Source organism: Candoia aspera, chromosome 1 (genome assembly GCF_035149785.1).
Source record: "Candoia aspera isolate rCanAsp1 chromosome 1, rCanAsp1.hap2, whole genome shotgun sequence".
NCBI lineage: Eukaryota > Metazoa > Chordata > Lepidosauria > Squamata > Boidae > Candoia > Candoia aspera.
The window spans coordinates 51,358,594-51,375,077 of NC_086153.1; the positions used below are offsets into that span (position 1 = coordinate 51,358,594).

Genomic DNA, 16,484 nt, shown 5'->3' on the forward strand with positions numbered 1-16,484 from the left:
CCCAGGAATGACTGCATCTTGGATTTTGAGAATAGTTAATTTCACAAGGAAAACAAAGCAAAGGTTTTATAGGTGCTATATAGGGCAGCCTTCCCCAACTTGGTTATCTTTCAGAGATTTTGGGATTGCAATTTCCAGAATTACTAGCCAGCACTGTCAGCACCATATTTTAGCTGGGAATTCTGGGAGTTGTAGTCCAAACTCATCTGGATAGAGCTAGGAGAAAAACATAGTTTTCTTAAATGCTGAAATTATAAAAACATAGATAGCAGAAAGATCCCTCTTAATAAACAGTTGTTTTTGGTTGCTCTCAATCAGTTGATTACATTTGCAATGAATTCATGCTGTGGCTTCTTCTTTCAGAATGACTAGCAGATTCATTTAAAACACTGCTAGTAGCTTAGTAGTGGCCAGGATCTGCAAATGTCATGATAGATCTAAGCTGTGCCAAGGAGTGCAAAGCATTTATTCTGGTTGATCAAGGAAGTCAACCACAATTGTTTTTCCTAATTATACATGCACATAAATTAGTTTGGGTAGGGGATGATTCCCCTACCCTTTATTGGTGTACTTTTCTAAATCTGCTTAGTGGACCTGAATTAATATGCTTCTGCCTATTCCCCCTTACATCACCAAATTTGAAAATATTATGTGTTTTCCTTCATTGATATATAAAGGACATAACCAGTGGAAAGATTCCTGTCACAGGTTTTTTGGGGGGTGGGTGGGTGGAAGAAGAACCTACACTGTCATATTTGCCATAGGGTAGCTGCCTTATGCCTGTAACCTGAGCCAGTACAAGCTTTTGCAGCATTTCTTGTTGGAAGCTGATATTCGTGGCTAAGCTTTAAAATTATTTTTGAAAAAAGGATCTAACCTTCCTTTGGAAGTTTTACATGCAACTACTTTGCTAGAGAACATCTTATTTCAAGATACTCCTCTAAACATCTTCCTTCCTATAATAAAAGCCTAACAGAAATGTCTGCAAGTAGTACATCTTCTGCTGGCTCTGCGGTCACTTCTGCCATATCTGCACGACCTCGACACCAGAAGTCAATGTCAGCCTCTGGTCACCCTATAAAAGTTGCACTTCCAACTATCAAAGATGGCACTGAAGCTTATCGACCAAGGTATTTTTCAAAATATATAGTATTTATTTGTGTGGTCAGAAATCTGTAAATAGGCACTGGTATATTTATTAGAAATGATGTCATATGCAACACAGCTGTGCTCTGAACTTTCTATTGCAGACATTTTGGGGTTGAAGTGTCTTAAGAGTGACCTCGTGATGGGGTTGGAATGTTCTTGATCACTCAGTGGACAAAGTGATTGGTTTGTTTTAGGACAGAAGGGCAAGCTGTCCATGGTGGTCCTAGAGACAGGAGGAGTTTTCTGAGGTCAGAGTGGAAAGCAGTTCATGGAATAAATGTGAAACCAGATGTAAAGTGACTGAAGGAAGTATGCAGAGGAGTCAGTAAACTGGAAAATGAAAATCAAAGGGGAGGATAAGAGAAGTAGGTTTTTGTGTGTGTGTTTTTAACATTCTTTCTGTTACTGATTTTATCACTATTTTAACCTCAAGCAGTTCTAACAGATAGAACAAGCTGAGAAACAATACATTTTAATAGATAAGTGAGAATTTGAATTTGGGTCTCTCAACCTGAGTGGAAAAGCCACTAAACGACATTTGGAGGTAGAAAACTTGAATCGTAGTTCTGTTTTCAAATGTACTCCATGCTTGTGAAACCAGTGTCTTGCACAAGTATGACTGTAGCTTTTCAAAAGTACTTCCAAACTTACTCTTTCAATACGCTTTACCTTTCTGTTGCTTTATTAAAAATAAAGTACGCAATCTACATTATTTCCAAAGTATAAGGTAGGTTATAAATTGAGAACTGCGTGCCATTTTCATCCTCAGCTTTAGTCCAGAATCAGTTTGAGAGAAGTGCCAATCATAATAGAAGCCTCCCTTGACTTAGTTCTTTCTTTTTCTCTTGCTTTTCAAACTCCCTTCTGCCTTTTCAGCAGTGCAACTCAAAGAGCACCTGCTGCTTCCCCATCTGCTCACAGTATTAGCACTACCACTCCAGACAGAACCCGCTTCCCCCGGGGGAGTTCGAGCCGAAGCACTTTCCATGGTGAGCAGCTACGGGAGAGGCGCAATGCCACTTACAATGGGCCACCTGCTTCACCTTCGCACGAAACAGGGACATTTGCTCAGACTAGAAGGGGCACGTCAACTGGCATTATAAGCAAAATAACTTCCAAATTTGTCCGCAGGTTAGTAGGAACCATTGCTTTCATTTCCAGGTTATTGCAAAATGTGAAAGAAGAGACTGTTAGTGTTAAAACTAAGCAGGTTTCGTCCAGGTCAGTGTTTGTTTTGGCAACTCCTTAGAAGCCCCATGGAAGCCCAAATGTTTTCAAGATTTAGGATACAATAATTATGACTTTATTTGTCGATGCGATCACTAAAGAAACCTGGTTATCTTGCATGACTTGCAAAGTTTAGTATGGTATTGGCCAATGTGTGTGAAAATGCTAATAGGCATGCTGGCATTTTAGACATTAAAAGCCAATTCTAGCACAAGTTATTTCCTACATGGATGTCATTTCAGCAAAAGGAGCTGTGGTGAGCAAGTCTCTGTTTTGGCATGTCTACACTGCATGAATCTGGTATTCATGGTTACTCATTTTAAAAATTTTAGATTAATTTTCCAGATTCTCTTGATTTGTAGGTGACACATTTTTAAAAAATGGCCTTTAAGTAAAATTCTAAACATTGAAAATGTAGGCATCATCTCTGTAAGCCTTGTCTCTTATATACAGGAAGAAATGTTTACTGTCTGCTGCAACACTTTAAGCACTGTCTAAAATTAACCTTTTCTCCTGAAAAGCAGACAGTGTAAATTGAAATTAATTAACGCAGTCACTCTAAAACCAGTAGGCAACAAAAGACACTTCTTTGTCCGTAGATTTTAAATCCCCAATCATCTTCTGGTTAAACATTCCAAACCTTAGAAGTGATTTTGCTTTTCATTAATTTGTATCTTCACAACAAGGTGTCATCTTGAAACAGTACTTTCTAAACGCATACATGATGAGTCTTGTTTAAATACCTTACGTGGTAGTGGGAGTTCTACCACTGACTTTGTTTTCTTGTGCCATATATATTCTGTTTCTAATAAGGCACCTTTCAGTTATGAAATGCGTTCTGTGCTCACTTCAGTATAGAATTTGGTTCACAGCACTTGACATTTGTACTTCATGCTTCATTTAAGGTTCCTCAGGCAACTAGATACTTGCAGCACAGCTCCAAGGTCTGTGTTTGGAATTGTCATGATTGCAATACTTGTTAACCCAGCCTTTTGTTCTCTTATGTACTATAGATTGAGAAACATATTTCACTAACAAGCATTCCTTAGGCTTCAAATGGTTGGTGGCATCTGGAGTAACTTTTAGAAATAAAACACTAGATCACATGGCATATTTATGATTTGATATCACAAAGAGTAATTTATCTAAAATGTTCTAACTTATATATGGAACTTTCTGTATATATCAGGCATGCACAATTTGTGACCCATCAAGCTGAAATCAGTCCAGTGGGCATCTACAGCTAACCACTGAACCATGATAAAAATGGTGCCTACTTGGAACTGTCAAAACAGATTCCTCTGAACAGTTATGTTGCTATGACCTGTATTTCCTTATTTCTACACACTGTGTAGCCAACATCATGCTTCATATTTTAACATGAACCATCAAACATTCTCCTCTTACATCGATACTGCCAGCTAAATGAGAGTTGAGTCCAACTAGTCGTGCAAAATGATATTTTCCCATGATCTACTACCAATAGAAGGGAACGAAGTAGATGGGCTAACTAAAATTAAAATTTCAGATTAATTTACAGATTAACCCACTGTTCATTGATTTGGCTGACATCTGAACCAATCATCTTAAGCTAGGAGAAGCTATGTATTGTTTGCTGGAAAGTGCCAGGCATATGCTATCTTCCATTTGGTTGGTCACGAATTTATTTATATTTATTTATCAAATTTATATGGCCGCCATCTCACAGGAAGTGACTCTGGGCGGCATACAGCAAAGAAGTATAAAAACAATAAACATGTCAAACACAGTCTTATTAAAAAAAAGTTAAATACACAGAAATGTAAGTTTCGATCAGCAACAGAGCCACTTCAAGAGCTCACTGGTCCCCTGAGACCGCCAGGCCTGATGACAAAGCCAGGTCTTGAGGGACTGCTGGAAAATGAGGGGGATGGAGCTGACCTCACTTCCTGGGGGAGAGGGGGGATGTTACAAGCTATGCAGCTGTAACATAGACAGTGCTTTATAATACTTACAATGCTGAATGCAATAATAATAAGTTATATATTAATGCATTTACATAAACTGATGCTTTGTTCAGCACAACTGATTCATACATGTATTGATACAGAAAATTGTTGTATTGGATATAAAATTAGAATTCACAATATATAACAATATAGACCTTTTAATATTATAGTCTATTTTGGTAAATATTGATTAGTTTCGAATAGAGCAAAATTAATGAAGTATTGTTAGGATTGTTTTTCCAAGCCCCAAGACAACTTCTGTCACAGCTCTGCATTTGGCAAAGTCTACTAAATAAATATTATTAAGTTCCTAAATAGGAGCTGTTAAAGCTGGAAGATATAAATTTAATATGGAATTTTCAGGTATCAGTACTCTGAATTTACAGATAAATATATTCATAATACAGTTATCAAATGAACTGCAATGTTGTGGTGTAAAGTCATGACAAAGCAAGCAAGTGCTAGAGGCATAATTAAAAATATCTTTCCTGGGTCTTTGAATGCTGTAGTGCTCTAACCAATGCTATGCTCTGTGGGAATGGGGTAGAATAAAACAAGAGTGTAGTCAACACTTTGGTTTATGAGTAAGTCAACAGATGGTTATTTTAGTGATAATGTAAGGCAGTGTTTCTTAACCTTGGCAGCTTTAAGATGTGCGGACTTCAATTCCCAGAATTCCCTGGCCAGCATACTGGCCAGGGAATTCTGGGAATTGAAGTCCACACATCTTAAAGTTGCTAAGTTAAGAAACACTGATACAAGGGATAGGAGTGGGAATGAAGAAACTAAAGTTGGCCAGTAAGGTAAAAATAAATTGGAGTTGCATATGAATAACTGCAGCTGTGGAAGTTTATTAAAACCTCAGTAAATGACAATTTCATGCTGAATATTTGTTCATCAGTAATAATAATGTTGTTCTAGATGCAGGTTTTCTTGACTCATTTATTTTTAACCTTCATTTATTAAAATCTTAACCTTAACTTTGTTTTGAGGGATCCAAGTGAAGGCGAAGCCAGTGGCAGAACTGACACCTCAAGGTGAGGAGCCACTATTAATACTTCGCTGCTAGGTCCCTTTGTGCTCAAAATTTCATGATCCTGAAAGCCTTTAAACTAATATGTAAAATGTTGAAATCTCTAGGTCACTTGTATCTTTAAAATACTTTATCTGAGTTAAATTTCTTACTTCTCCTTTAACTCCTATTATTTTAAATAATTGATTATAAAATCAGCAATTGTCTGAAGATTCTTATACAGCAGTTCCTAATGTGGACTGCTGATTTCCTTCTAAGTCTTTCCAAGGTCAGAGTGTTGCTGTGCATTGCCTTTCCAAGAGCAAGCTAAGGGCGTAATCAGCTAAACCAGTAAGCACTCTGGCCATACTTGCTGCTTCTCTGCAAATACTAAGTGAAATTATTAATGTTCACACAAGTCACTTTTGGTTTAATACAAGCATATATAGAGAAATAATATAGAACAGTAGTATTTTTAATAATCAATCTCAGTAAATACCTTTGAGCTAGTTTCTGCACTGTGGGGATGTAGGAGTGTCCTTTCATTTATGCCATACATAGATCCTACTTGGACTTCTGGGTTTGACCAGGGATGCACAACCAGAGACCCCCAGGGTTTCATGTTACCCCCAGAAGACTGGGTGTGGTGTTCAAATGTTGTTACGTTATAGAATTGTTAATGAGCCATAAAGTAATATTAAATATACGAGGAGCAATCATATTAGCTGTTGCTTAACACAATCACTGAAATGGTAATTCATTTTGAATTAAAGTAAACATTCTTTTTGTGTCCGTCTCCATCTGCTTCTTTCTGTGGTCCCAGCCACGTTTTGGAATACAACTCCAAAGAGCAAAATCAACCCTTGGCCCCAGAAAGTTGTGCACCCCTGGTTTATGCCAAGGGCTACATAGATATTGTCATATATAAGTAGTCCATCTACTGCACAAAGTGGAGGATTGATTACTTGGGAGTGCAGCCTACACTCCAACAGAACTGCATGCATCATTTTATGTTCCTTGTAGAGTATGAGGCAAGACATACACACGCTGTATTGCCACCTCTGTCCCACTGCATGTTGAACAGTCTGCGCATGAAATTGCTCTTAGAATCTGAGCAAGCACTCTTTTCTTAGGGACAGTGTGTTTGGTTGGAAGTTTTATTAACAGTTGTTTTTACACGTCAGGATACGTGAGCAATACTATAGTTCCTAGTGCTTCGTGGAAGGTGGTCCTTGATACATTTAATATATAAATTTTCATGTGGCTAATCTCTGCCTTGAGCTTTTGAGTTTAGAATTCTTCCTGCTGTGGTCATGAGCCTAATGTACTAAAGTGCATATAAGTGGCAGTAACTCTTAGCCGCACGAATGAGGGTAGAGTTCCTATTTGTATCTGGAAAAATAGTATGAGACAGCTGGAATAATTCCAGCATTAGTCCTTGCATGTGCTATAGATTATGCTAACAGTGTTCAGACTTGAGGGCTGTGTGTGTACACATATCAGCACAAGAGACAAAAGAGCTCTTAGAGTGGTAGAACACCACTAACTTGATAGAAAAATGCCATCAAGTTGAGATGGTAACTTGTTTGTCTGTGCTTGAGCCATACAGAACAGACTATTAAAAGATCTTAAGAAATTAACAAGTGCTTCTGCATTCACCTTGGAATCTTCTCTTTCTTTCTTCAGTGCAGATCCTTGCCAAATGCACTTTTCCCTGAAATTCTTCTGCTATGGGAGTGGCTTGTCATGTGCTTGGTATTGAGATGGGCTGCTTTCCAAAGGGCAGCCCATCTCCTTTTTTTATCCAAGGCATGTTAACCCAATATCCAGCAGTCTGCACAGACATGGTTTATTGACTATAAGCAATAATTCTGATGTTGAATAACAGGCATGTTCTTTCTTTCATATCCCAATTGACATAGTGCTCCATAGCCTAGAACTCATAGAGATGTATTTAATGTATTAATTGATGCCTAAAGTACACTGAATAACAGGGGAACGAGACTTTTTCCTGTCAATTATCCTACTGAATGCCATACTTAATTTACAAATGCTTCTGATTAGCACAGAAGTTGCAAAAGAACACCATGCTACATATGGCAGTGCACTTGTGCTAGTGTTGTTTCTGGTGTTTTTTATAGCACAAAACAATTCCTTGTGGTTATTGGGTACAGATTTTTTTTTAAATAATGTAACAAGAATTACTCTCCTGCATAGTTGGAGCAAACAATTTATTTGTTGAGACCTTATTGTCAACAAGAAAAATGAAAAGCATCCAAAATTATTGCCTTTGCTTTCTAGATCTACATCTTTAAACTGGCAAAATACACTCCCATAATAAAGAGGTGTACAGATAAAATTTCTAGAGAATTACAGGGTAGCTGCCTTTTCCTGTTGCTTTTCAAGCATGCTTTTTTCTCTTCTGTTTTGTGTCAGCCGCAAATATTTTTGAAGCCGTGTAGAGTTCAGACAGTCAGCGCTATAGAAAGCCAAATTGGTGATAGCTGAGAAGCCTCCTTCAGAGCTACATTGATATTTTTAGCAGCAAGATTTTAATTGAGAGGATATTTTGACCCAATGCTTTGTTTGGGTATAAATATTGTTTGTCTTTTCAGGAGTACTTCTGGGGAACCAAAAGAAAGAGAAAAGGAAGATGGCAAAGATTCTAAGCCAAGGTCTTTGAGGTTCACCTGGAGTATGAAAACGACGAGTTCCATGGACCCAAATGATATGATGAGAGAGATTCGAAAAGTATTAGATGCTAACAACTGTGACTACGAGCAAAAGGAAAGGTTCCTGCTCTTCTGCGTTCATGGTGATGCGCGACAGGATAGTCTTGTTCAGTGGGAGATGGAAGTATGTAAATTGCCACGCCTTTCACTCAACGGAGTCCGCTTCAAGCGAATATCGGGGACTTCTATTGCCTTTAAAAACATTGCATCCAAAATAGCAAATGAGCTTAAGCTGTAGAGAGAAATGAATTTCTGGGATCAGGGAAGATTCAAGCTTATGTTTTGAATGTACTGGTTATGCCTAACATGATTGGCCTGTGAAACTCCCCATGTAGAGATTGTCCCTATTGCAATAAGGTTATACATAGTTATTCTGAATTGTAAAATTTAATTCTGTATGACCTATATTAAAAAAACAAACAAGCAGGTAAGTACATAGAGCATTATGTTCATTATGTTCACAGAGTTGTATAGTAAGAAGGCTTAAATACAGACCTTGTATAGTTGTTTAGACATCAGCACAGAAGTATATTTGCTTTGAGTTGAAAATTTCTTCCTAGTCGTTTTTTTTTTTTTGGTGGTTTTTATAAACCTTACCTCTATCATGCATTTTTTTAAAAAAACTGTCCATAGTTTTAAAAAATGCACAAAAATGGTTTTCAGAAGTGTAGCTTGATCAATTTTACTTTACAACAAACGATATATAAAATCAGTAAAAGGAAGTTGGCTTACAGTGTACACAGGATTCTTCCTGTTTCCCTTTTTCACTCTTATCATCCCTTATGAAACAGTGTTTAGTTCAGAAAAAAAAATGCAAACATGTTTACAGTGTTGGCACTTAACAGTGAAGAAAATGGGGTTCTGAAACACATTGGGGAATAAAATAAAATCTTGATTACATTTTATTTGCAATCTTTTATCTTGTTCCTAGATCCTTGGGTCAAATGACTCACTAGAGTAAAAATATGGATCATATATCCATATTGTGGTATGAAATACTATTTGCTACCTTCAGAAGACTACAACTTCCAATTTGTGAAAATATTACCTTCATATTGAGATTTCCATAGCACAAGCATTCTGAAATGATGATTGATGTTAAGAGCTAATAAATGCCACCTCAGGAATTAACTGGTTTTTGGAATATTTTCCCCCAAAGAATACATGGAGCTTCATATACTTTTAAGCCTACATTGTTTATTACATTTTTGATGTGATTGTATAAATTCTGTTCCCATGTATCTTTCTGTTTTGAATATTTTGCCCACTTTCTTGTATTTATTATAAATCATTATGCCTGTAAAGTGCAGCTGTGGGCAGGCACTTACCTAGGTAAGAAAACCCCTTCATAATTAGAGATATAAACTGTAAAATTACTAGGACATGGTACATTTTTAATATTGTTTATCTTGTACTGAATTAATCATAGCAGTTGGTTGTGCAATGTTATTTACTGTTGTAATTACTGTAACTTCAACATATGGCCCCATCTGCACACTCCTATAAAGATTAGAAAAATCACCCCAAATTATCACGTTATTTAAAAGCAAAAAGCAAAAAAAAAGATGTGATAAACTCTGTAATCTGAATTTAGAAGGCTGTAAGTGTAGCTAAATGTGCCATTTGAGAATGGCTTTCTGACAGATGGACTTGAGATGCTGTACTGTACTGTGATGTAGCTCTTCTGTGACAGTTCTGCTCAGCAGTGAAGATGTACTGCCTTAGGAAACAGATGATGTTTTGGCAAGAAAGAACTGTGTTCCTTTTTATCTGGTATTCCTTTAAACTTTTTTTAATGAAAGTCATCCTAATTCACATTCACTGGTGCACTCTATTAAAAACTTACTTGAACAGATCTCTGATACTATCAGACATGTTGCCTTGCTCTTTATCTAGCAGTATGTGCTGGATGGTCTGAGGTGCAGTTCACAAAGGGATTGTGAGAAGAGGGTGAAAAGATTTAGTGGTTTTATGTTTTGTGTTGGGAGAAGTTTAGAAATCTGTGAATATTCTAGATCCATCCATCCACTGATTATAAATGCTTCCATGCCATTTACAGAGTTTATCAGAGCCACATATGACTCTGTGCCACTTACAGCGTTTATCAGAATTTCCTTTTTATTTCAAAACAGTTGTATAAAATTAGGCTGAGTGTCACTATTTCTTTTGTTTGTAGAAGTAATTCAGTTTTGTAAGTCCAGGTCGTTACATTAATTCATTTCATTTTTTAAAGATTTATTTAGCACATTTGTATACCACATTATCAAAATGTACTCCAATGGTTAACAATACAGGAGGTCCTCACTTACCTACTGCAACAGGGACCAGAATTTCGGTCACTAAGCAATGTGGTCATTAAGCGAGGCACCACATGACTGGACCCAATTTTAGAACCATTTTTGTGGTGGCCGTAAAGCAAATTGCGACAGCTGAAAAAGCAAATAAATTGTTTCCAATTGATTTTTTGGGTTGGAAGCTGGCTGGGAAAGTCACAAATCGCGATCATGTGACTGTGGGACACTGCAAACGGTCGTAAATGTGAGCCGGTTGCCAAGTGCCCAAATCACGATCATGTGACCACTGGGGGGTACAATGGTCGTAACTTAGAGGACAGGTTGTAAGTAATTTTAGCCCTGTCTTATCTCCAAACTGTTGTTAAATGAATGGTTGTTAAGCGAGGACTACCTATAATAAAACACAACAGTACATATGAATTTGGAATGATTTACAGTAAGTTTTGTGGCTTAGTATGGATTTGGGTCTAGGGGTTTCTGGTCACGTAGAGCCACATTCATTACAATCTGCAGTCCCACATTATTTTGGCTTACACATATTGTTAAACTGTAATGTTATTTGGTTGATTTTAACTTAACACAATGTGGAAACCCATGCCAATAGAATAGCTATGGTATACAAACCATACTGAACATTTTTCACAGTCTGGTGAGCCAAAACGAAGTTGTATTACGGTTCTGCCTTAAAACATCTGAAATGTATATAGGATATTGTAATTTAATTATGCAGATATTTTCATCTTAAATCATGCAGAAATCCTACAAAAAAACTCCCACTGGATTTAGATGTAGGTGCAAACAACATACTCCTCCTACATTCTTTATATTTTCTCAAACAAAGCATTTATGTATAATTATCTCCAGTTTTATCAGACGAAGTGTATAGTTTGTTAATAACTGTTCCATACATTCCTTCCAAACATTGGTGAGTGTTCAATGCAAAGAATGAAGGTCTGCAGAGCTAAATTTGGGGAGATGGGCGGTGGCTAAATTTGAGTAATAAAAAATAAAATATTGGTAGGGGGAGATAATATGGGTTTGAAATAGCCACTAGTGTGGTGATAATAAAGGTCTTCAGGTTTTTTAATACACTCAACTAGATTTGCCTCACTAGTTTAATTTTTGTGACGATATAAGTACCACAACATCTTGGTATAGTGTGTCTTGATTGCTATAAAATGATATAAAGCAACTGCTTGAATAATTATAGCAGTAAAGCTGAATTGAGGCATTTGGCATAAAGGCTTCACTTTTTTGCTACACTGGAAAAGACCGTTGAGCTGTGGGTAAATGCAATTTTAATGGCTTAGAAGGACTTCACGAATAGTTGAGGATTTTTCTCTTCGAACATTGGAGCATCTCCTCTTTATTCTCACTTCATTCAATGTATTGTTGTCACTGTTGTGTATTGAAGTCAATAGCTCAGTAAGCAAGCATGCACAGGGAAACTCCCAAGTAGAGCTTTTTTTAAAAGTTTATTTTAACTTACTGGTTTACGCCCATCAGTGACATCTAGTTGTTTCACATATTAGGTATACTTAAGATAGGACCACTTCTGCATGTGCAGCACAGGGCAATTGCTCCCGTTTTTACACTTAACAAGTTCCTGAGCAACAGTAACATTTTGAGAGACCGGTCTCCTTTGATACAATGAAAATGCTTGCTTTACTTTTAGATGAACCTGTGCAAATTAGAGATACGTTATTTGCCCTGACTAGAGAAGTGAATGTTTGTGGATGGACCCTGATGAAAAAAATCACATTTCCCCCCCTACTTTTTCACATGCTTTTTTTCTGTTTTTCAGGAAAAATATGAAAAACTTTGAAGAGTAAAAACTAATGAATTATTTTCTGTTTGAATAATGAATGAAATTAGACATTGAGTGATTATGTTCCATTAAGTCAGCAACCGCTTAGATAGTATTTCAGTTCTAACCTTTTCCTTCAGGTCTTCCAATGATGCACCCATCACCATTGTATTGAGTGCATCCACCTTGCTGATGGGCAGCCTTTTCTCTTTCCTTCCACCTTTCCCAGCATTATAAACTTCTCAAGGAAGCCAGGTCTTTACATAATCTGTCTAAAATATAATTTGAGCCTGTTGCATCTTGAGTAAGGACTCTGGATTGATTTGTTCAATAATCCATTTACTTCTTTTCTTGTCTGTCAGTAGTATTCTCAGGAGTCTTCTCCAACACCAAAGTTTAAAAGTGTCAATATTATTTTTATCTTGCTTCTTCAGAGTTTGATTTTTGTTTCTATAGACTCACAGGGAAAACCACTGCCTGCTCAATTCTGATCTGTGTAGATATAAGCACATCATGGCACCTGAATATTTTTTCCAAAGCTTTCATGGCTACTGTTCCAAGTGCAAGTCTGCAGTGTATTCCTTTACTGTTGAAAGTTGATCCTAAAAGGCAGACACTATCCATCACTTCAGTATCTTCACTGTCAATTCTAAGGATGGGTCAACGCAGGTTATTGAGGTTTCTTCATTCAGTTTTAAAACCTCCACCATCTTCCAATCCAGCTTCCCTCAATATACAGGTTGTGCCAAAAGTCAGACCCATAGGTCAGTCACAATATGTTTTTTATTTTTTCAGAGAAAATGCTACTGTACTTAAGAATGTTCATATGTCATTCCTATGAAGTCTGACTTTTGGTATACCCTGTATAGTCAGCATACCAGTTGAATAAGTAAGGGAAGAGATACTATCTGGTCTCTCTGCTTTGCCAGTCTAGAGCCAGGAAATAAGACATAGTGCTCAAAAGTTACCATTCTTTATTCCCTTCTAATGTTTTCTATTAACTTGGAATTGCAAGACCTTTATCTAGTGTACCAGAGTGCTAAAGTTCCTGTATACAGATGACAAGCAGTGCAGTACAACTCTTGGATTCAAGAGGAAAATGCATGTCTCTTCCCAGAGGCCACTGTCTTTTTCATCGGCAAAGGGGTGGGGGTGGGGGGTGATTCAGTACCTGGTTTGTGTGTTGTCTTCTCTATAGCTGCCTTTTTATCTAGTGGTTGGTGGATCTGTTTTTGACTAGGCCTCAAGTGCAGAAGAATCACAAAGGAGCACCAAAAAAAAAATGTAGAAACATTTTCAAGCAAACTAAATTTGTTATACAGTTGTTCAGTCACTTCCAACTCTTTGTATCCCAATGGACAACAATTTGCCAAGATTGTCAGCAACTGCATTTTTCAATTCTTGCAAGCTCATGTTTGTGTCATCAGTGATAGTATCTTGCCAACTTGACTTCTCCTGGTCTCTTTTTCTCTTGCCTTTTCCAGAGTCTCTTGCTTCTTCATTATCTCATAATGAAATGTTATTTTCATTCCTATTACTTCCACTTCACTAATTAAATTATTAAATTGAATTGTCGTCTGACTAAATTGCTGTTACATTTTAAAAATACACCAAAAAGGATAATTATGTGAATAAACCAAGTTATACATGTTGCACTGTATGTTCTTAAAATATCAAAAGTGTATTTAGGTCAGTAAAGCATGGCATAAAAATGAATATTAGAAATACTAGATAGATGTCATTTTCCAAGATTTCTGTTCTTTCTCAAAAAGAAAAAAAAACCGATGTTCCTGGAAATTGTACATCTCTAGCCATTGCTGTTATGAAGATTGAAAAAAAAGAGAGGACCTTGCTCTGAACAGCTTGGAATCTAACATTTTACAGCAGCAAGATACAACATGTTGGCAATAGAATGCACAATATAGGTATCCTGGGTCCCCAGCATCAGTTGGTGCTTGGGCTCCATGCTCAGAGAGCTGCACAGAAGGAACTTGGAGTTCCCCTGCGGATGCCAGTTGCCTATTGTTCTTTTAAGCTATATTGACCGATTTAAGGGATGAGGTCACCTCAGAACGAATGTAGGAAATTTTCTTGTAGTGAGCATCAGAAATGGTGAAGTACTCCTTGTTGCATTTTTTGTGATGGTTCCTTTTGGGAAAAAACGTGTGATTCTTGGTATTTTGGTACTTAGGAGTTCTAATGCAGTGGCTGGACAGCGAGGCATGAGATAATATTTGATCTACTGTATTGAATTCCTGTACTAGTAACTGTCTAAAGAAAACATTATAAGCTTATGAATAAACATCTGCCAGCAAGATATATAACTAAAGAAGGCAATCTTAGAATACAATAGAAGATGGAAGCTAAAGCCATGGAAGATTGTTCATATACTAACAGATTTCTCATAGATACTAGGTATTGACATATTTGTATCTCAAAACGATCAGTGATTTTTCTTCTTGCTGGATTAGTGGGAGTTCAGGCGGGCAACATGACTACTAATCTCTGCAGACTGAATGGAAAGCACACTGTAGAAATTTGAGAGAGAATGGTTTTATTTATCACAAGTCTTCCCCTTTTGTTTTACTCCAGAGCCCTTTTCTGAGGGCTAAATCAAGCTTGAGTGTTGATTATATGAATTCAATTAACCAGCCTCTTGGCTTGTTTGTTATGTAAATAGCAAGTGGTGGGAATGGCTGCTCAGGCTTTCCTAGCCTGCGTGTTGCATAATAAATAGAAGGTGGATTAATTGCAGGTCTAGTTTAGCCATTGTGCAATTACTAGCCTCCTGTTAACAGGACCTCCTGTTTCATAAATACAATTTCTCTTCTCTTTCTCTCTCTGTAATTAAGTTAAAATTTGTCAGGAACCAATCAAGTCTATCAAGAACTATTTACAAAGGGTTAGCAACTTGTAGCAGCAAAAGATAATTGGATTTGTTGATAATTTCAGGAAGGCGAGCACTTAGTCTGTTGAGGGAGTAAACAAGAATCCACACCCTGGTTGAGAATATTTTAAAACCTTGATTTTAACTATCATCAAATCCGCTTAGCATGGATAAATGACTGGAGATGACTGGAATTGCAGTCCAACAACATATGGAGGTCTCAGCAGGTGGTAGGCCATCGCTGAACTTAGAAGCTAAACAATCCTGTTTAGTACTTGGATAAGAAACCACCAGAAAACACTAGGGCTGTAGGTTAAACTGGAAAGCTGAAAATATTAATTGGAAGAAAACAAAAGCAATAAACAATGTTGTGCTGTCATTCAATAATTTTCCAGCACAGCAAGAATCAGAAGTTTATCTGTCAACTCCAACTTGAGAAATCAAAAAACACTTCAGTTGAATTAAAGCACTTCCATATCATTGCCAGGAAAATTAATAGGACATATTAGGAGTCACTCATGAGGTTCTTCATGCTTTAAATATTAACTTGGTTTTATTTTGTTTTGCAGAGATCAACAAGATTACTTTATTAGAGGCAAAAAGACATAGCAAAGTATATACCATTTACATATCCCGTAGATACCTAGAAGAGAGAATGCTAAACAGAAAAAATGGCCATGAAATAGCAGTAATTGTGGCACTGTATTTCTTGAATTTAAAGACTAGTGGGCTCTTCCATTTATAATTCAATACTTCCGACATTCTTGGGCCCTTTATTTATTTGAATACACTTGAGTCATTACAACCATCATTTTTCAACTGATTACCTGATGCATCTAGTGGAGAGGCTTGACCTTAGTGGTCAGTGCAAAAATATTGTAATGTAGGTGGTCTAACTGGCAGTGAGTGGGCATTCCAGATTTCTGAGAGGAACTGAAATCTTGGCTCCACAGTGGCTTTGACTGAAAAAGGACCTTCAAGGCAGTGGCTTCTGCAGAACGATGAGCCATGGAATTATTCTAAAGTCTTCTCACTGTAAGTCGACCTAATGCTTTGTGGACTGGGGCCTTCATGATCATCTGGAAGGTTTACCTGCTGTCCCCAGATATCAGAGGTTCACCTCCCCCATCTCTGAAATGCACTCTGTTCAACTGAGGAAACTGGCTCCTACCATTTATTTTCAAGCAGGCCTTTAACTGCAGATAGTCTAAAGTGGATTCATAACTTCTAATTCCTGAATCTTATTAATTCTAGTTTTACATTTTCTATTAGAAAGTTTAAACCATCACAAGATTACAGTCAACGGTTTAAAAACAAATGGGGGAGGTGGGAAGGCAACTGGAACCACCACGCTTCCTACTTAAAAGCACTTTTGTTACTTTGCTCTC

At 37.1% G+C, this 16,484-nt stretch overlaps 1 protein-coding gene across 5 annotated transcripts in view; it reads left to right on the forward strand.

Moving 5' to 3' along the window:
* The window catches only part of MARK1 (microtubule affinity regulating kinase 1), an 81,226-nt gene extending 71,263 nt beyond the window's left edge, over positions 1-9,963 (forward strand). For 3 of the 5 annotated variants that reach the window (XM_063303821.1, XM_063303827.1, XM_063303845.1), the window contains 4 exons: positions 969-1,130; positions 2,026-2,280; positions 5,357-5,401; positions 7,992-9,963. In XM_063303821.1, coding sequence (XP_063159891.1) covers positions 969-1,130; positions 2,026-2,280; positions 5,357-5,401; positions 7,992-8,346 — 817 coding nt within the window. In that variant the 3' untranslated portion in view covers positions 8,347-9,963. The remainder of the gene's footprint in view (positions 1-968; positions 1,131-2,025; positions 2,281-5,356; positions 5,402-7,991) is intronic. The other 2 variants (XM_063303836.1, XM_063303854.1) reach the window with 1 other exon arrangement.
* Positions 9,964-16,484: the final 6,521 nt, after the last annotated feature.